The 18848-nt window shown below is 46.2% G+C and overlaps 1 protein-coding gene across 2 annotated transcripts; it reads right to left on the bottom strand.

Annotated features, from left to right (window-relative positions):
* Positions 1-727: 727 nt before the first annotated feature.
* Positions 728-14592, bottom strand: LOC137562631 (uncharacterized). Of its 2 annotated transcripts, none has more exons than XM_068274155.1 (8): positions 14408-14592; positions 11456-11557; positions 11244-11365; positions 7273-7370; positions 4876-5293; positions 2185-2442; positions 1875-2037; positions 728-1792 (listed from the first exon to the last, which is right to left on the bottom strand). In XM_068274155.1, the coding sequence occupies exons 3-8, from the start codon at positions 11326-11328 to the stop codon at positions 1384-1386; spliced, it is 1431 nt and encodes a 476-aa protein (XP_068130256.1). In that variant the 5' UTR covers positions 11329-11365; positions 11456-11557; positions 14408-14592; the 3' UTR covers positions 728-1383. The 2 variants fall into 2 exon arrangements, with proteins under 2 accessions (XP_068130256.1, XP_068130255.1); XM_068274154.1 differs by having other exon boundaries at positions 11456-11570.
* Positions 14593-18848: the final 4256 nt, after the last annotated feature.

Here is an 18848-nt window from a genome sequence, read left to right on the forward strand (position 1 = left end):
ACTGAAGTAGTTCAAGCCTTTTATTGTTTTAATATTGATGATTTTGGCATACAGCTCATGAAAACCCAAAATTCCTATCTCAAAAAAATTAGCATATCATGAAAAAGGTTCTCTAAACGAGCTATTAACCTAATCATCTGAATCAACTAATTAACTCTAAACACCTGCAAAAGATTCCTGAGGCTTTTAAAAACTTCCAGCCTGGATCATTACTCAAAACCGCAATCATGGGTAAGACTGCTGACCTGACTGCTGTCCAGAAGGCCATATTTGACACAGAAAGAAATTTCTGAATGAATAGGCTGTTCCCAGAGTGCTGTATCAAGGCACCTCAGTGGGAAGTCTGTGGGAAGGAAAAAGTGTGGCAGAAAACGCTGCACAACGAGAAGAGGTGAACGGACCCTGAGGAAGATTGTGGAGAAGGACCGATTCCAGACCTTGGGAGACCTGTGGAAGCAGTGGACTGAGTCTGAAGTAGAAACATCCAGAGCCACAGTGTACAGGCGTGTGCAGGAAATGGGCTACAGGTGCCACATTCCCGAGGGCTAGCCACTTTTGAACCAGAAACAGCAGTGAGCTGTATGCCAAAATCATCAATATTAAAACAATAAAAGGCTTGAACTACTTCAGTTGTGTGTAATGAAACTAAAATATATGAAACTCTAATGTTTATCAGTACATTGCAGAAAATAATGAACTTTATCACAATATGCTAATTTTTTGAGAAGGACCAGTATACCTTCATTGGTATACTTGTATACTTGCTAGAGTATCACTAATGATGAACAAATCAAATGTGTAGGCTTGTGAACCATATAAACCAAACAAAATCACTACTATGGTCTCAACACCCAAAAAATATACCAAAATACATTCACATATATTGATTATCACCTTCCACATTCGGAAAATATGTGGATGCAACATTGCTTGAGTTGCTTTCTGTGTGTTGGTGGGGATTTTGCGAACATGGATATTGTTCCTGTTGAGGCTCCTCATATTGTTGTTCGTATGTATAGGTATTATACAAAGGAGGATGCTGACTGTCACCATATTGATCAGTGTACGTATGTGGAGGAATGTTTCCAGGTTCACTACACATAGGATGAATATGTGATTGGGATATTGGGGGCCGGAAACTGGATATGGGTTGTCGATAGCTCAACATGGGTGGGTCGTATCTCGGCATCTGTGGTGGATGGCACGGCATTGATGGTCTGAAAGTCGGGATTCGTGGACGATTTATCAGATTTGGTTTGTTTCCACACACATTTGTGGCTGAGAAGACAACATGCCTGCATTTATGTTGACCAGTGTGTCCTGGGAGCTGCTCAAGCTGGCCTGTGAGCTCGTTATAGTTGGGTGTGCCTTGGCCATTGTGTCCTAGGAGCTACTCATAGTTGTTTGTGTGTTGGGGTCAACGGTGTTGGTAGGCGGAGTTGCCTGGTATTTAATAATTACATCCATGATATCTTTCAGCATATGTGGACGGAGGTGCTCTGAAACTAAATTCATGAGTGGAACTAATCCATTAGCTATTTTTTGTGTGTCCGTGAGCTGGGACTGACTGTGCTGCCATCTGTCCATTAGTTGGTGAAATGCTGACAGCATGCTCATATCAATTTGGCGATTGCTAGGTGTTGCTTTGCGATGAGATCTTCGCCTTACATTTTGGTCAACAGTCGCTTGAGAGGTGGGTGGTTGTGCAACAGAATGCTCCTGACTCATGTCCATCTCCTGCATGTTTCCCAAAGCTGCGGTTTGAAAACTTGGACCTGAACTATCCTCTGTCCTGTTGATAAAGTATGCATATAGATATTTATTTAATATTGCTAAGTTTTTAGTTGAGAAAGCATAATGCACAAAATACTTACTCTCGTCCCTCAAAACATGGTCTTAAAAAATCTAGGATTTCAAAATGGCAGTATTTGCCCGTGGTTGATGAACCCGCACCACTGCGCTTCATCTCTTTCACTTTATCCAAATCGCGTTTGTAATTATCACGAAGAGATCTCCAGCGTTCACGAACATCCAGAACTACAATACCAAAACAACATAAAAAAAAAAAATAAATAAAAAAAAAAAATTACAACTACCGGTATATAACCCCCCCCCCCCCCCCCCCCCAAAATAAATAAATAAAATAAACATGCAACTTTAACGTCGCATCACAATGCTACTTACTTTTTTCAGCTTTCTTTTCCTCATTTTCCCAATCATCATAAAATGATGATGTAATCTCCTCCCATAGTACGGCATTGGCAGCGGTGTCCTTGTACTTAGGATGATGTTTATCATACAGCTGAGGTTTGGATTGGACTCTAGCTACCAAGTCGTCCACATCAAAAACAAAACGCTTCCTCTTCCTTTTTCCACGGGCACCTCCACGACCACGTGCTGCTGCCTTTCCACGGCCAACCATGTTGAAGTTGATTGTGCCAAATAAAGAAAAAAAAAAAAAAATTTATAGTTGTACTAATCAATGACGTCTGAGTGGTGCGACCTTATTGTCAAACTTTAGTATTCTTTCCCACTCTTTATAATATATACTATTATAAATTATGTTTTTACGTAGATTTTACTACAGACATCACTTCGGGGACACAAAATATACATTATTCAGTCGAAAAATACAATAAAAACAACGGGAGCATGCACTATAACTACAAAAACAAAACACATGTGTATTTGTAGTAGAACTAAAATGGCGCATGCGTCAGATAGCACGAAACCAGAGCATGGTCAGATAGAACGTTAACGGCGCATGCGTCAATATATATATATTTTTTTTTCCCTGTTCATATTCCTCAGTACTGAGCATGTGCAACATGTCAAACACAGCAGATTCATTGCTGAACGCACAACATGCAGCACTTTCAAAGAACGCATCACGTTACTCAATAACGCAACGTGTGCTCTGTGAATGTCGCACAGACTCAGCATTGCTGTGCGTTACTCTGCGTTGTAATGTTTTGTAACGTGCGACTTTATCGTCGCACTGTGGAAGAGCCCTGAGGCTGGCTTCCATTTTTACATGGACTTTTAAAACAAGGAACTTTCTACATGGACTTCCACAAACAAGGGACTCAGCCACCTCCAACCTATTAAGTGTTAATTTCTTCATTTTGTCCTTTTTATTTTCATACCGTTTGCTACGGGTTTTTATAATTATTTATATTTTTTCTGTAGATATCAATAACGTAATTACATATTTAAATAAAACAACAAAGTCATTTTTACAGCAATTTACCTGATTTGAGTTCCGCAGAATGAACCTTGCTTTTCTGAAGAGCCGTTACCCAGAGTGTTGTATTGTTTCATTGAGTATAGATTGTGTTAACCCTTTCTTTTTAGCTCAGATTAGATAGCAGGTTCCTCTCTTAAAAGGGGTGGCGGCAGCTTTTTACTGTATAGCATAGCAGAGTTTTGGGTTTCAGAACGCATTTCCTCCTGGCCTGTCTGTTTTCCCTATGCCAGCTGTTCCTACACATCAACTGCATCCACAAGATTGGATGGTCTGTGGGCTGAAGCAGATTGCGAAGCCCTACACAGTCTGGCTAGGAGGGGGTGTGTGACATCACAGCCTACTGTAACCAATCTATGTACAGTAATGTACAGTAACCATTATCAGCTTATTACAGGACAGTCCCCAACATGTCATCCTCCTCTATTGACTGCCGATCACCCCTCACATGTCTTTCTCTCTTCCTCTTTATTTGTGCCCATCAGGACTGCTCAAATCCAACGTGTGTGTGTGTTTGTGTGCGTGCGTGCGTTTTGAAGGAGGAAGTGTTTGTGTCACGTGACCGGCGAATGCGGCACTTGGAATGCATGGTGGGAGGTGACGCATACGGACCCGAAGAAGACGTCATTGTGGTAAGATTGACCCCCCCCCCCCAAGCACAGCTTTCCTGGGAGATATCCGGATAGCAACTATCCGGATGTCTCCAAGGTCGGATTTGAGCAGCCCTGGTCCCCGTTACTGTATCTATATTGCGAGCAATGTACAGTGACCATTATCACCCTCGTCCATAGACTGCTGGTCACTCCTCACATATGTCTCTCCTTCTTCCTCTTTGTCTGTATCTATATACTGTGACCAATCTATGTATGATAATTATTATGAGCTTATCACAGGCCGATAACACTAAGTCACCCATAAGGTCCGTACACACGCCGGACTTTAGGCAACGACGGGTACGTCGTTGCCTCCCGCTGGGTGGGCGTGCCAGCGACAGTCCGGCGTGTGTACGCTCTGTCGTCAGACTGATACGGCTGTTTCTGAGCGATCCGCCCGGCGGATCGCTCAGAAACAGCCGTGTCAGTCTGACGACAGAGCGTACACACGCCGGACTGTCGCTGGCACGCCCACCCAGCGGGAGGCAACGACGGACCCGTCGTTGCCTAAAGTCCGGCGTGTGTACGGACCTTTAGTGTCACCATTTTGTGTGAAGTAATATGCCACGCCCTTTATCAGCTTTTTACAGGCTGGTAGAAACCACACACACGGTACATTTTTATCACTTGCAATGATCAGTGATTATAGCTACATGTGACAATTTAGTGGCTCTCACAGTGGGAAAGTCCTCGCCTGATCAGCATTGCATTGCTGCTGCAAGATGTAGCGGATGCTTCTCACTCCTTCACCACCTCCCCTCTCCACAGAACAGAACAGGGTACTCCAAAGCCATCAGGATGTTTGTACTGTTATTGCTAGTAAGCTGTCACCAAACGCAATCAAGAATGATAGTTTAAGATGACAAAAATCTAACAAGTATATAGCATAACCCGAGTCATACCAGTGTGTGAGCAGTGACACAGTCACACCAGCAATAAAGATACACATTTATTCTATATTTACTGCTGATTACTCACCTGTTCTGCCCTCTGTAACATTGTACTCTTTACTTGTCCTCATCATGTCACCCTCCTCCATAGACTGATGGTCACTCCTCACATATGTCTCCTCTTCTTCCACTTTAATTGTCATCATGTCACCTTCCTCTGCAGATTGCTGGTCACTCCTTCCATACATCTCTTCTTCCTCTTTACATGCCCTCATGTCACCCTCTTCGATGGACTGCTGACCATTCATCACATACGTTTCTTCTCCTTCCTCTTTAATTGTCCTCATCATGTCCCCCTCCTCCACATATTGCTGGTCACTCCTCACATACATTTCTTCTTCTTCCACTTCATTTGTCCTCATCATGTCATCCTTCTCTATAGACTGATGATCACCCCTCACATATGTCTCTTTTTCTTCTTCGACCACAACACTCAGTTTTCCACCCTAAGTTCACAAAATGAGAGCTAAATTAAATCGTGAACACAGATAACAGCACATGCAGAAGGATAATGTACCATATTTTTTCGGACTACAAGACACTCCAAGTGTTAGAGGAAAAAAAACAGGAAAAGAAAAAAATACTAAACCTGGTGCATCTATAGTGCAGGGTCATCCTATGGACAATCTCCCCCCCCCCCCAATAATTTTAGCCCTGCGTCTTCCTCTGTTCTTGTTGGTCCCATGTCCTCTGTCCCCCTGTATACATACATGCGCTCTGATTAAAGCGGTACAAAACCCTGACATAATATTCAATAAAAACATGTATTCCTACTTTTTATATGCCATACGGTTATCATATTTGCTTTTGTGCATTAGTATTATTATTCATTTAGAAATTACAAGTTACCAAAAGTACAGTTTTTTGCTTTGAGAGCTGCCTTTGCATTTTATTTATAACTGGCTTTATTCATTATGTATTAACCACTTGAGGACCCACCCTTTACCCACCCTTAAGGACCAGCGCTGTTTGTTGTGATCTGTGCTGGGTGGGCTCTGCAGCCCCCAGCACAGATCAGGGTGCACGCAGAGCGATCAGATCGCCCCCCTTTTTTCCCCCCTATGGGGATGATGTGCAGGGGGGGGTCTGATCGCTCCTGCCTGCAGGCATGTTGCGGGGGGGGGGCACCTCAAAGCCCCCCTCCGCGGCGACATTCTCCCCCTCCCTCTCCTACCTTTCCCCCCCGGTGATCCGGGCTGCACAGGACGCTATGCGTCCTGTGCAGCCAGTGACAGGACGTCCCCTGTCACATGGCGGCGATCCCCGGCCGCTGATTGGCCAGGGATCGCCGATCTGCCTTACGGCGCTGCTGCTGCGCAGCGCCGTACAATGTAAACAACGCGGATTATTTCCGCTTGTGTTTACATTTAGCCTGCGAGCCGCCATCGGCGGCCTGCAGGCTATTCACGGAGCCCCCCGCCGTGAATTGACAGGAAGCGGCTGCTTCCTGATTAATCAGACTGCAGCTGGAAACGCAGAACTGCGTCGCTGGTCCTGCAGCTGCCACTTTGCCGACGCACGGTATAAGCGTGCGGTCGGCAAGTGGTTAAAGGCAGAAATGCTTTGAATTTCTGTCTGTGTCCAGGAGCTTCTGCACAGTCAGAGAATGTGTCACATTCCTCACTTGATACAATTAAGTAAACACAAGATAACATTATCTGCACTTTGTATGCGCCCTGATTTCTCTGCACGGAACTTTCAAATCCTGTGTGTAACCCTTTGAATGCTGTTCTAGCATAAAAAAAAATGCTGGTTGTATATAATATGCTATAAATAATTTTTTAGAGCAGAGAAGAAATGCTGGGTTTCATTCCGCTTTAACAGGAAGTTGTCGCATGTAGCCCTCAGCAGGCTTTGGGAACCTATCTACCAATCAGGCGGGGGGATGCTGCCCCGACCCACCAATCATTGCCAACCACTGCTCACATTTTTAATTGGTTTAGAAGGCCACAGGTCCATCACTGGGGCCAATCAGTGTACTCCCTCAGTACCTGTGACATCTAATAGGACACTGCTTCTGAGAGAGTGCAGTGATTGGCCCAAATGATGGAGTTGTGGTCCCGCCCGTGAGAGGATTGGCTCCAATTAAGAAGGGGAGCAGTTGGTGGCCATGATTTGTGGGTCTGTGGCAGTGCCCCCTGCCTGATTGGTAGATGGGCTCCGATAGCCTGCTGACGGCAACTTTTCCTGTTAATCAGAACGGACATACTGTATGTACACAGGGGGACAATGGACACAAGGTGTCAAAGAACATAGGGGTAACAGCGGACACAGGGGGACAGCGGACACCCTAATACGGATTATTGGGACTATAAAACGCATGGACTTTCCTCTCCCCAGATTTGGGGGAGAAAAAGTGAGTCTTATTAGCCGAAAAATATAGAAATATAGTTCGGAGTCTCTGGGGACCCTCAGTTTCTCTTACCTGATAATGGTGGGGGGAGGTGTGACCTTCATGTGGACAATCCTGAGAATAAAGAGGACATGTACATCGCTCTGGTGTGTCTCTGTTACTTGATTGATCTGTAGGAAAAATACACACTGACTGAATACATTGGGCTCTATTCATAAAACCTTACCGCAAGTTTTCCGCTCAAAACAGCGGATTTTCACGTCCATTTAGCAAAGTGGGCATTCATAAACGCTGTTCCCGCATGAAAATCTACAATCCCCCAGCAGAGCGAGAAATTTCCGCCTTCTCCAGTGTTTTTCTAGATTTATCTAGAAAAAAGTAACAAAATGGCCATTCATAAAGATTAGAGGAAGCGGTATGTGGACGGGAAATACCGCTTCCTCTGATTTTGCGGATTACATACAAGTGAATGGGACAGACCTCCCAGAGAGAGCAGCGCACGGAGGGACTCTGCCGGCTAAAGTGTTTCCGCATGTCTTCCGACAGCTTACCGCCAGCTTTCAGCGGGAGATCTCCGCACTTGCATCGCAGCTGGCAAGATTTCTTTGAATGACCACCCAGAAGTGTAAAATACCGCTGCGGTATTTTACCTCTACGAGTATTTACGCCACAAGTTTTTTATGAATAGAGCCCATTGTCTCTATATGTTTCTCAGATGATCTAGTTTGACCTATATATCTCTCTGGTGGGTTTTTGTTACTGGATAGCTGTAGGAAACACAAACTGATGGAATACATTGTCTTTATGTTTTTATCAGATAATGGGGGGTATAGGTGGACAAGCCTAGGAATAAAGAGGACCGGTACACCTCTCTGGTGGCTTTCAGTTACTGAATATGTGTAGGTAAAACACACAGTGACTGGATTAATTACCTTTACAATAGCTCACAAAAGTGAGCACACATCAAACACACCGAAGATGTTAAACTGATACAATGTAAAGCAGCCAGTGTACAGCTTGGATAACAGTGTAAATCTGAAGTTTTGAATCAGGATGATAACATATATAAATGTAGTGTAAATCTGCTATCCCATCAAAAGAACTCTATTCTCCTGGTCGCTCCACGGCAGCATAACAGATGGGCAGTTCTCAACCTACAGCTGCCAGATAGGACAAAGTTCAGAGTGTAAAAGTAACCCCATGGTGGGGTTACTTTTATACTCTGATGTTTGTCCTATCTGGCAGCTGTAGGATGAGAACTGCCCATCTGTTATGCTGCCGTGGAGCGACCAGAAAAATAGAGTTCTTTTGATGGGATAGCAGATTTACACTACATTTATATATGTTATCATCCTGATTCAAAACTTCCTTTTTCTGTCCTGACCTAGCCGGATAGGCTGTGCAGATTTTTCATGGATCATTTTTTGCCCGACAGTTACACTTTAAGGCAGACTGAAGTTCAGATTTGTATAAATATATAATTGGGAAGGCTTCTTTCAATAGGAAGCGCAAAAACACTCAGTCCTTAACCACTTAAGGACCAGGGGATATTTGGCTGATCTGTGCTGCGTGGGCTCTCCAGCCCGCAGCACAGATGGTGATTGTGGCAGGGCGATCAGACTTCCCCCTTTTTTCCCCACTAGGGGGATGTCCTGCTGGGGGGGGGGGTGTCCGATCGCCGCCGCTCTGTGTGGCCGAGCAGGGGGGGGGCCCTCCGAAACGATATTCCTCCCTCTCCCTCGATCCGTCCTGTACCACCTCTAATAGGCTTTAGCCTATCAGACGGCGGCGATCGCCAATCTCCTTTACGGCGTTGCTGCGACAGCAGCGCCGTATGATGTAAACACAGTGGATTTCTTCCCCGCGTGTTTACAATTAGCCTGCGAGCCGCGATCGGAGGCTCGCAGGCTGTTCACGGAGACACCCTCCGTGAACTGACATGGAACGTTTCCATGGAAACACCACTTCGACCTGCTGACGATAGGCGTTCGTTAAGTGGTTAAAAGGGTAGAACACTACACCCACTTTCAACACATATAGTTTTATAAGGACAACATTTCTTCAAGATACCACAACAAACTACCACAGTACAAAACTTGATTCAATTTTATTGGCTCAAATTATACAAAAATAGTGCTTTTCAAAAAAAAAAAACCCCTCATCTAGGTATTCAATCTTCATGAATGTCACAATACAGCAATAGGACAAAAATACTTCCTTCATGAAAGTGACAAGTGTAGGGGTCATCGGGGCTTTGTGCTGGATAGGAGGTATGTTTTGCCGATTCAGTTCATCTCTGAGAGCCGAGCACTGAAGCTGGGCGCAGTCATAGCAGCAATGCTATGATGCGCGACCCACATAGCAGTAATTCGGGGCTCTTGTGGCTGCCAGACCCCGAATTACATCTCCCTCCGAGTTGCGACAACTCGGAGGGGGAATAGTATGCAACGCCGCCTGTGAGTTTAGCGGCAGTAGGGAGAGCCGTCGTTCGGCTCTCCTCGCGCCGAACTGAGTGGTGCCGAAATATGTACTCTTTTCTCCACTATTTGGACTTTGGTCCCTTTAGGAACCTTATGTGTGTCTGGAAAGGAGTCCGGGTATTGTTTGGCAGCAAGCCAGCTGCTGGCTCTGTTTATTTCCAGGACCGGACTCCTGGAATGGGAGGGAAGGAAGGGCCTTCCCATTCTGCCCAGGTACACACCTGGTTTTCTGTGGAGCTGAGAAAGCTCTACCAACAATTTGCATATCAGGAAGCAGCTGACCTGCAGTCTGGGAGGAGTTGATGTGGAGGAGCAGGTGTGCTGCTGAGCTCCTGACAAGTCTGTTTGGGGACATTGCTGAAAACCAAACCATACTTTGGACTGCTGTTTTTATGGTTTTGGCCTAAGGAAAGGAACTGTATTTGTATACACTGGACTTTTACTACTGCTATGGACTACAAAGCTGAAGTAAGCTTCCATTTACTTTCCAAGTTATGCTGAAGTAAAGCTGTTTATGTTACTGCTGCAAATAAACAGACTTTTGTATTATACAACTGTGTACTGCGTGCTGGCTGCGACCCCTCTAACCGTCACACAAGGTATGTAATCTGGCATGATGTAATGAATGAGCAGTTATAGTTTTAGGCAACGATACATGTTTGTTTCGGGCAACATATGCCCTTCATCTTGTACATATAAAATTTTAAAAATAAATATAACATAATTCAGATTAAAATCCAATATCATAACGAAAAAACAAATAAAGAAAAAGAAGGCCCCCTAACCAAGAATAAGATTAAAAAAAAAATACTACACGTACAAATCATTGTCATAATTTTTTTCCACTTCAGTGTCTCTTTAACCTGCTGGGCGTTCTGATTCCCGCGGCCTTGGGAGGGGTTTTTTTTTCGCCCGATTTTTTTTTTTTTTTTTTTTTTAAATCATGTAGCTAGCCTAGCGCTAGATACATGACTCTTCCCTTCCTGCTCCCTCCCTCCCACCCTTCCGATCGCCGCCAACGATCACGCCCATAAGGAAATCCCGTTCTGAACAGGATTTCCTTTAGGGCTTCCCCGTCGCCATGGCGACGGAGTGACGTCACAGGGACTCCGATCCATCCCAAAGCGCAGCCTGGTCGATTGGCCAGGCTGCGCACGGGGTCTGCGGGGGGGCCCTCTTTCGCGTCGGGTAGCGGCGGATTGGCGACGAGCGGCGGCGATCGGAGCAAACACGCAGCTAGCAAAGTGCTAGCTGTGTATTTGAAAAAAAAAAAAAGCTCGTCCAGAACGCTAGGGAGGTTAACTTTACTGGGCATGGATTGAGTTAATTTGAAGGAAGAGCAGATTTACACTGTCATGCAAGCTGTACACTGACTACTTTACATTGTATTGTGTCATATCTTCAGTATTGTCCCATGAAAATATATAATAAAATATTTAGAAAAGTGAGAGAAATCACTTTTGGGAGATACTGTATGTGTTTACTAGATGATGGATTATAAGGGGGGAATCTAGGTGGACCCCAAGCACTGCTCTCTCCTTTACAAGTAAAGTCTCCTCTTACCCGGTGATGTGAGTGGCAGCTGATTCTCAATCATGGCATCCTTGTAGAGGTCCTGGTGTCCTTCTATATACTGCCCCTCCTCCATGGAGAAATAATTACACAATGCGCCTCCTTATAGGAACCTGACACATAGAATGATACAGTCACCACCCATACAAATTGTTAGCTGTCACTGGATACTGTCCCATAATTCCTGGTAATGCTCAACTCACCTGAGAGCAGATCAATGAAGATGTTGTTAGCTTCTGCGTCTCGTGTCTCTCAGGTGAGGTAGGGGCACCGCGATGGTCACCAGACTTAACAGAAGGGAAACTCTGTATGGGAAGACTGAAAGGAAGATCATGTAACACTCCCAGAACCCTCCTCATCTCTCCAATCACGTCTAAGTCTGCTCTCATTAAAGCATGGAGTGTAACTGCTTGGTATGACATATAGGAAGTGCACACAAGGTCCTCTGTACTAGAGGCCTGAATTGGGTCGGGTACCCGCAGGTTACCCGAAATGCGGGTTGGATTCGGGTACTCATTTTGATTTTAATCTGGTTGCGGGTTCGGTGAGGGTAGCGGGCTCAGGTACCATATTCACCAGAAAGCAGGTTGCAGGTTGGGTGCGGGTCTGAAAAATTAGACCCGCGCAAGCCTCTACTCTGCACTATACCCTTCCCCAACCCAATATCTGTCCTTCCTTTCCCCACCCCAGTACCTGCACCCCCCTCTAACACAACGTGCTCCTCCCCCACCCAATAACTTTCCTCCCCAATATGTGCTCCTGGCCCAACCCAATACCTGTCCTCCACTCCCCCATGTGCTCCTCCCAACTATTTACTCCTCCCTTCCCTCACCCCAATACTCGTCCTTCCCTTTCCCACTATTTGCTCCTCCCCACCCCAATACCTCCTACTATGTCCTCCCTGCCAACACTATGTGCTCCTCCCAACTATTCACTCCTCCCTCCCCTCACCCCAATACCAGTCCTTCCCTTTCCCACTATTTGCTCCTCCCCACCCCAAAACTTGCCAGTCCCTGCCACACTATTGCTTCTCCCCACCTCAATACCTCCTACCCCTACTATGTCCTCCCTGCCAACACTATGTGCTCCTCCCCGATCTTTATACCTCTCCTCCTCCACTATGTGCTCCTCCCCATCTCAATACCCCTCCTCTCTGGAGCAGCGCTTTTCGGCGCTGCTAGATTTGGGCGCAGCCAGCGCCAACATAGACTATAATGGGAATCACATCTACAACGGCGCTCAGTGAGTAACGTCTGCGCCGTCAGAAGACGGCGCCAAAGTTGCTTAAAAAAACACAATAATTTGGCCTCCAGCAATCGCTGGAAGCTAAATTATATCATTCCCCCACTATCCATGGTGGCCTGAAGGGGGAATAGTAATTAACATGGCTCGGACTTGTGCAGAAGCAGGATTAGCCATATACCGGCTGTATCCTGCGCCCAAGTCTTCAGATTTCAAAAGTATGCCTCCTCTCTGCCCCCACTAGACAAGCCAAGTAACATTTATATCTCGCTTTTCTCCTGGCGGGCTCAAAGCGCCAGAGCAGCAGCCACTAGGGCACGCTCTATAGGCAGTAGCAGTGTTAGGGAGACTTGCCAAAGGTCTCCTACTGAATAGGCGCTGGCTTACTGAACAGGCAGAGCCGAGATTCGAACCCTGGTCTCCTGTGTCAGAGGCAGAGCCCTTAACCATTACACCTTCCATCCAGCCACCACTATGTGACAATGGGCTCTATTCACAAAGCATTACTGCATTCGGTAATGCTGAAAACAGCTGATTCTACCCATCACCTTCCCAAGTTACAATTCACTAAACCTGCTACCGCACACAAAATTACAGTTCCCGACTAGTGCGGTAATTTACCGACTTCTGTGCTAATTACCTCAGGAAATGTCAATTCACAAATATTCCCGCACTTCATTTACCGGCCAAAAGAGTTGGTAAATTTTCGCCAGCCCACAGCAGACGATAACCTGCTCTCCACATGCTGTCTCTGTGTGGTAGAAGAGCTCCCCCTGGTGGCTGCAGCACTTCTAAAGGGGAGACTAGCCACACAAACACAGCTCCCTGCCTGCAGCCCTGAGGGCTTAGTGAATTGACAAAAAAGACAAACACTTATATAGCGCTTTTCTCCTGGCGGACTCAAAGCACCAGAGCTGCAGCCACTAGGACGCGCTCTATAGGCAGTAGCAGTGTTAGGGAGACTTGCCAAAGGTCTCCTACTGAATAGGCGCTGGCTTACTGAACAGGCAGAGCCGAGATTCGAACCCTGGTCTCCTGTGTCAGAGGCAGAGCCCTTAACCATTACACCATCCATCCAGCCACCACTATGTGACAATGGGCTCTATTCACAAAGCATTACTGCATTCGGTAATGCTGAAAACAGCCGATTCTACCCATCACCTTCCCAACTTACAATTCACTAAACCTGCTCCCGCACACAAAATTACAGTTCCCGACTAGTGCGGTAATTTACCGACTTCTGTGCTAATTACCTCAGGAAATGTCAATTCACAAATATTCCCGCATTTCATTTACCGGCCAAAAGAGTTGGTAAATTTTCGCCAGCCCACAGCAGACGATAACCTGCTCTCCACATGCTGTGTGGTAGAAGAGCTCCCCCTGGTGGCTGCAGCACTTCTAAAGGGGAGACTAGCCACACAAACACAGCTCCCTGCCTGCAGCCCTGAGTGGTTAGTGAATTGACAAAAAAGACAAAGACAAACACTTATATAGCGCTTTTCTCCTGGCGGTCTCAAAGTGCCAGAGCTGCAGCCACTAGGACGCGCTCTATAGGCAGTAGCAGTGTTAGGGAGACTTGCCTAAGGTCTCCTGCTGAATAGGTGCTGGCTTACTGAACAGGCAGAGCTGAGATTCGAACCCTGGTCTCCCATGTCAGAGCCCTCAACCATTACAATATCCAGGCATGTTTGTTCGGTAAACTACCGAATTTCTGCCTCATAGGGAAAAAGTTTAGTGAATTTGGAAAACAAGGTGTAAAATACGCATGAGGTATTTTACCTCCATTTTTTTTTTACTGCACTGCTTATTGTGAATAGAGCCCAAAGTGCTATATGTTGTGTAATAATGTTATATGCGGTGTTTTAGTTTCAAACAACAAAATTGGAAAGAAAATAAACAAAGTAGACTTTCACCTCCTCCTCTGCTACCAGCATGAGCTCTGCTCTCAGTACTCCCGCTTTATAACCACTTCCGGTCTTTCTTCCTAGACGAGCACAGATCGGAAGCTACTATTGATTACAGTAAGAGCAGAGCGCATTGGGCTAGTATTCGTCACCTGCCCACGTGACTTCCCCTGTGTCACTGTAGCGCTATGAGAGGCTGCTGGGGCTGGGCTACAGGACGATATGCTCCTTCCAACTTCCGGGCTCTTCTTATCACTTCCTCTGTGTGGTTCTGTATTTTAGGTTTCTGCGTTCCAGCTGGTGAGGGAGTTCATGCGCCCTCTTGTGGTTAGTGAGCTAACTGCAGGCTCTATCATCAATAATAGGAAGAAAGAGCAGCTGGGGAGTATCTGGAAGACAAAGGGTTGTGTGCCAATGTGTAAGGGTGGACACAATATCATCTGGGCGTGGCCAGGATCATGGAGGCGTTTCTCACACATATTCATGTAAAATTCTCCCACCTTCTGTGGTGCTGTAGAAGGTCAGGGATTATTTAGTGAGCTCCTCTGAGGTCAGTGAGTGACATGACCATGTCCGAATTACCCACAAGACAGCGCTGCGAAATATGTTGGCGCTTTATAAATACAATAAATAAATAAGGCAACCTTGAGGCTGCCTATACTAGGCTTCGGGGGTGGAGACATCTGGCTGCAACATATACTGGGCTTGGGGGGGCAACTGGCTAAAGACACCCCCACATATATAGGGGTGGACTCTGCCCTTTTCTTTGAGGAAAAGGGGTACCCCACTTGTAACATATGTATGTATGGTTCGCCAGTGAGTTGGGCGCCATGAGAGCTGAATGACGGCTCTCCCTGCTGCCGCAAAACTCCCCGGCCGCATTAAACACTATTCCCTCTTTGAGTTGTTGTAACCCGGAGGGAGAGGAAATTCAGGTTCCGGCAACCGCCAGAGCCCTAAATTACCCTTGCGCTCCCCGTGCAGCATAACATTGCTGCTATTGGCCGCCTGGTTTTGGCGCCCAACGGTGAGCACCGTGCGCCAAAACCACCTTTTTCGCACCAGTAGGTTCATGTACATATGTCTCCGCCCACATTATTTTACGATCACTCCCAATTTTTTGCCGCCACATAGTGTCCCTTTTTACTACCTTCATGAGTTGGGTGGTATGATTTTGAAGGGAGCGATCTTGCTACATATCAGAATCGGTTTTATTTCACCAAGCATGGCTGGGTCGTGCCCGGAATTGGGTTTGGCAACAACAGGGCACCGTGAAGGTATTACAACATAATAGAACAATGAAAGTAAAACAATGGAAGAAGGTAATGCAGATTTAACAAGTTTCCAAAGATAGTAACTATACAGGAATGGCCGTACACAGATAACAGTGAGCAGGCAGCTACAGCTTAAGGGGGCGCACAGCGGGGAGATGGGCTTGTACAGAGTTCAAGAGTCTAATGGCTGTGGGGAAAAAGTATTCCTATGCCTTGTGGTCTTGGCGGGGATGGCTCTGAACCTCCAGCCCGATTTGAGCTGGCTGAGAACGCTATGGCCTAATGCTGCATACACACTTGAGATAAAAGTCTCTGGAAAAGGCAAGATCACAGACCAATTATACCCCATTCCATGTAGTATGAGAGCCATACTCTACACAGTCTATTCTATGGAGCTGCACTCCCCATCAGATAAAATCTTTGCAGGATGCTGCACACAAAGATGCTGTACACATTCAAAAGATCATTATCTGCAAAAGATCTCTTCCTGCAATAGATCCATTTCTTCAAAATGCATTCATAGTCTATGAGATCTGCAGATCATCATACACACCTTGTTTAGCAGGCAATCATCTGCAGATCATCTGCAGATCAGATCCACCAGGATGGATTTTCAGATCTGCAGATGATTGCCAGATATGCAGATGAAGTCTGTTAAACAAGGTGTGTATGAGGATCTGCAGATCTCATAGACTGTGAATGCATTTTGAAGGAATGGATCTATTGCAGGAAGAGATCTTTTGCAGATAATGATCTTTTGAGTGTGTACGGGCATCTTTGTGTGCAGCATCTTGCAAAGATTTTAGCTGATGGGGAGTGCAGCTCCATAGAATAGACTGTGTAGAGTATGGCTCTCATACTACATGGAATGGGGTAAAATTGGTCTGTGATCTTGCCTTTTCCAGAGACTTTTATCTCAAGTGTGTATGCAGCATTAGTGGGAGGTCCCCAGCAATTTTCATTGCTCTAGAGCACAGTCTGGTGTTGTAGATGTAAATTGAAAAAAAAAAAGAAAAACAATGCTACCTGATGCGGGGAGCTGGGTGGATCCTGCAGCAGGGAACCTGCCTCTGTGCAGGGGCAAAGCAATAGGGGTTGCAGAAGTAGCGACTGCATCAGGGCCCCGAAGGGCCCTCCCTCAACTACAGTATTAGCTCTCTATTGGTCCTGTGCTCATAATAATCACTTCTATAGATACTTTGAATAGTGGTGTCACGGACGGTTGCGGGGCCGCAGGCGCGTCCTGGAACCGCCCGTGAAGAAAAGAACGATCGCACTCGATTCCCTGCATCGATTGCGCTTCAGATCAATAGAACCAAGATTTGATGTGTAGTATCCCTCTGCCTAGGAACAGCTGGGGGATCTGTCTTAGCTGAGTGGAAGCCTGGGGGGGGAGGTGTTAATTAGCTTGAACATCTTCCCTGTGGAAGGCACAATTTCCCTTTCTGTTCTGGGAACCAGGTGACACCTAGCTGATCTCAAGTAGATGTTAATTAACCAAAGGGTGATCAGGATGCCTAGGTGCAGCCAGGCAGGCTACGAATCTCCGGGAGGTCTTGACACCTTGCTCACTGGTAAAGATCAAAGGGAAGTCAGCTGTTAGCAGCTAGAACACATCCTGAATAAACCTGAGTCTCATAGCCTAATCCATAACTTCCCAGATCTGTCATATTTCTGGGGTTCCTGAGATGGCAGCTTCGCCAAACGTGGGGGAAGTGTAGCATGAGTCCCGATGCTGGTTCTGAGGAAGTTTCAGAACATTCTGAGGTAAGGACTGCCAGTTAGGCAGTTTGAAAGTGCCCTGATGATACCACAGGGGTCCCACCCCTCATGTCTGGTATCAGGGCGCTGGGTAAATCGAGACCGACCTGAAAATATTAGTAAATCTGCCCTGACCTGTACGGTTCTGTGAGATAGAGCCCATATATGGTTAAGGCATGATTTCTGGTCCCCCAGGACAAGGGGAGGACTCATCTCATGTTCTAAGGGGGTGTGTGGGCCCGCCCTCACTCCCTCCTACTGAATCAGGGGCATAAGAATGGCAGAGGAGCCAAACTCAGTGTCCTCCACCCTGAAAACATCTTGAACTCATCGGTGCCAGCTTGAGGATATGCTGGCATCCACCTGGTCTGAACTTTGATTGAAACCCAGAACTCTGTTTTTCCCACAAAAAGGACATCTTTCCAGGAACTAAGTATTTTTCTCCCTTCTTTTATTTTTTTATACTGGCTATTACTGTTTTAATAATTGTTGATTTTAATAATTGTCTGTATATATTAATTATTTATATTGCGTGAATAAACGACTTTCTCCAAGTCATTCACTGTCCGCTACCCTGCTTATCAGCACACACAGAACTGATCCCGGGTCTCTGAAGATACGCTACTGTTTGTTTGTTGTTGGCTAGACAGAATACCGTGTGTTTAACCGTTTTATTCGCAGGACTAGTCAGTCAAGTTAGTGGGCTCCACGGTCCCATCGTAACTGCGGTGGTGGCAGTTTACTCTGAACCAGTGGGTGAAGTTGTAATCACCCGTGTCTCACAGGCTCCCTTCTGAGTTGTCTGCGGCTAATTCTTGATTAATTGACTGCGACCAGAGTTCGCACGATCTGTGCGCTGGCACCGTTTAGAAGGCTAAGTGCGGTCAGCCACTAGGGCTCCTGTGACAGTGTTAGGCAGCGGTTGGGACCTGTGTTGTGCTGAAAGTATCTAAGATAGCGCTAGCGCTATCAAGAAACGAACTAATTCGTTGGTGTAGCTGGAAGGCAATATATTTTTTATATATACAGAGAGACTGTGTAGCCAGTACCCCTCCCCAAAAGTTTTATTTTATTTGGCATGGAAATGTCCGGGAATTACCAGAACATGTGCCTGTCGGACCTGCAAAATCTTTGCCAAGCGAGAGGCATTGACGTCGGCCGCAGGAAACAACAGGACCTGATAGCAGACTTGTCCAGATGGGATACCCAGCAACTGTGGGAGCCGGGAGTGTCCACTGAGGTGGATACCAGCCCATCTGACAATCGAGGGGAACCAGAGGCTGAAGATCCTAGGCGTACAGAGGTTGAGCATCCTGCGGGCCCTGTTGCAACAGTTACGCCAGAGACTGTCAGTATGGACCCCAATCCCAGAGTTTCTGAAAGTACTCGCCTGGAACCGGCCAGTACTGGACTGT

The sequence above is a fragment of the Hyperolius riggenbachi genome, chromosome 3, assembly GCF_040937935.1.
Source record: "Hyperolius riggenbachi isolate aHypRig1 chromosome 3, aHypRig1.pri, whole genome shotgun sequence".
Classification (NCBI taxonomy): Eukaryota; Metazoa; Chordata; class Amphibia; order Anura; family Hyperoliidae; genus Hyperolius; species Hyperolius riggenbachi.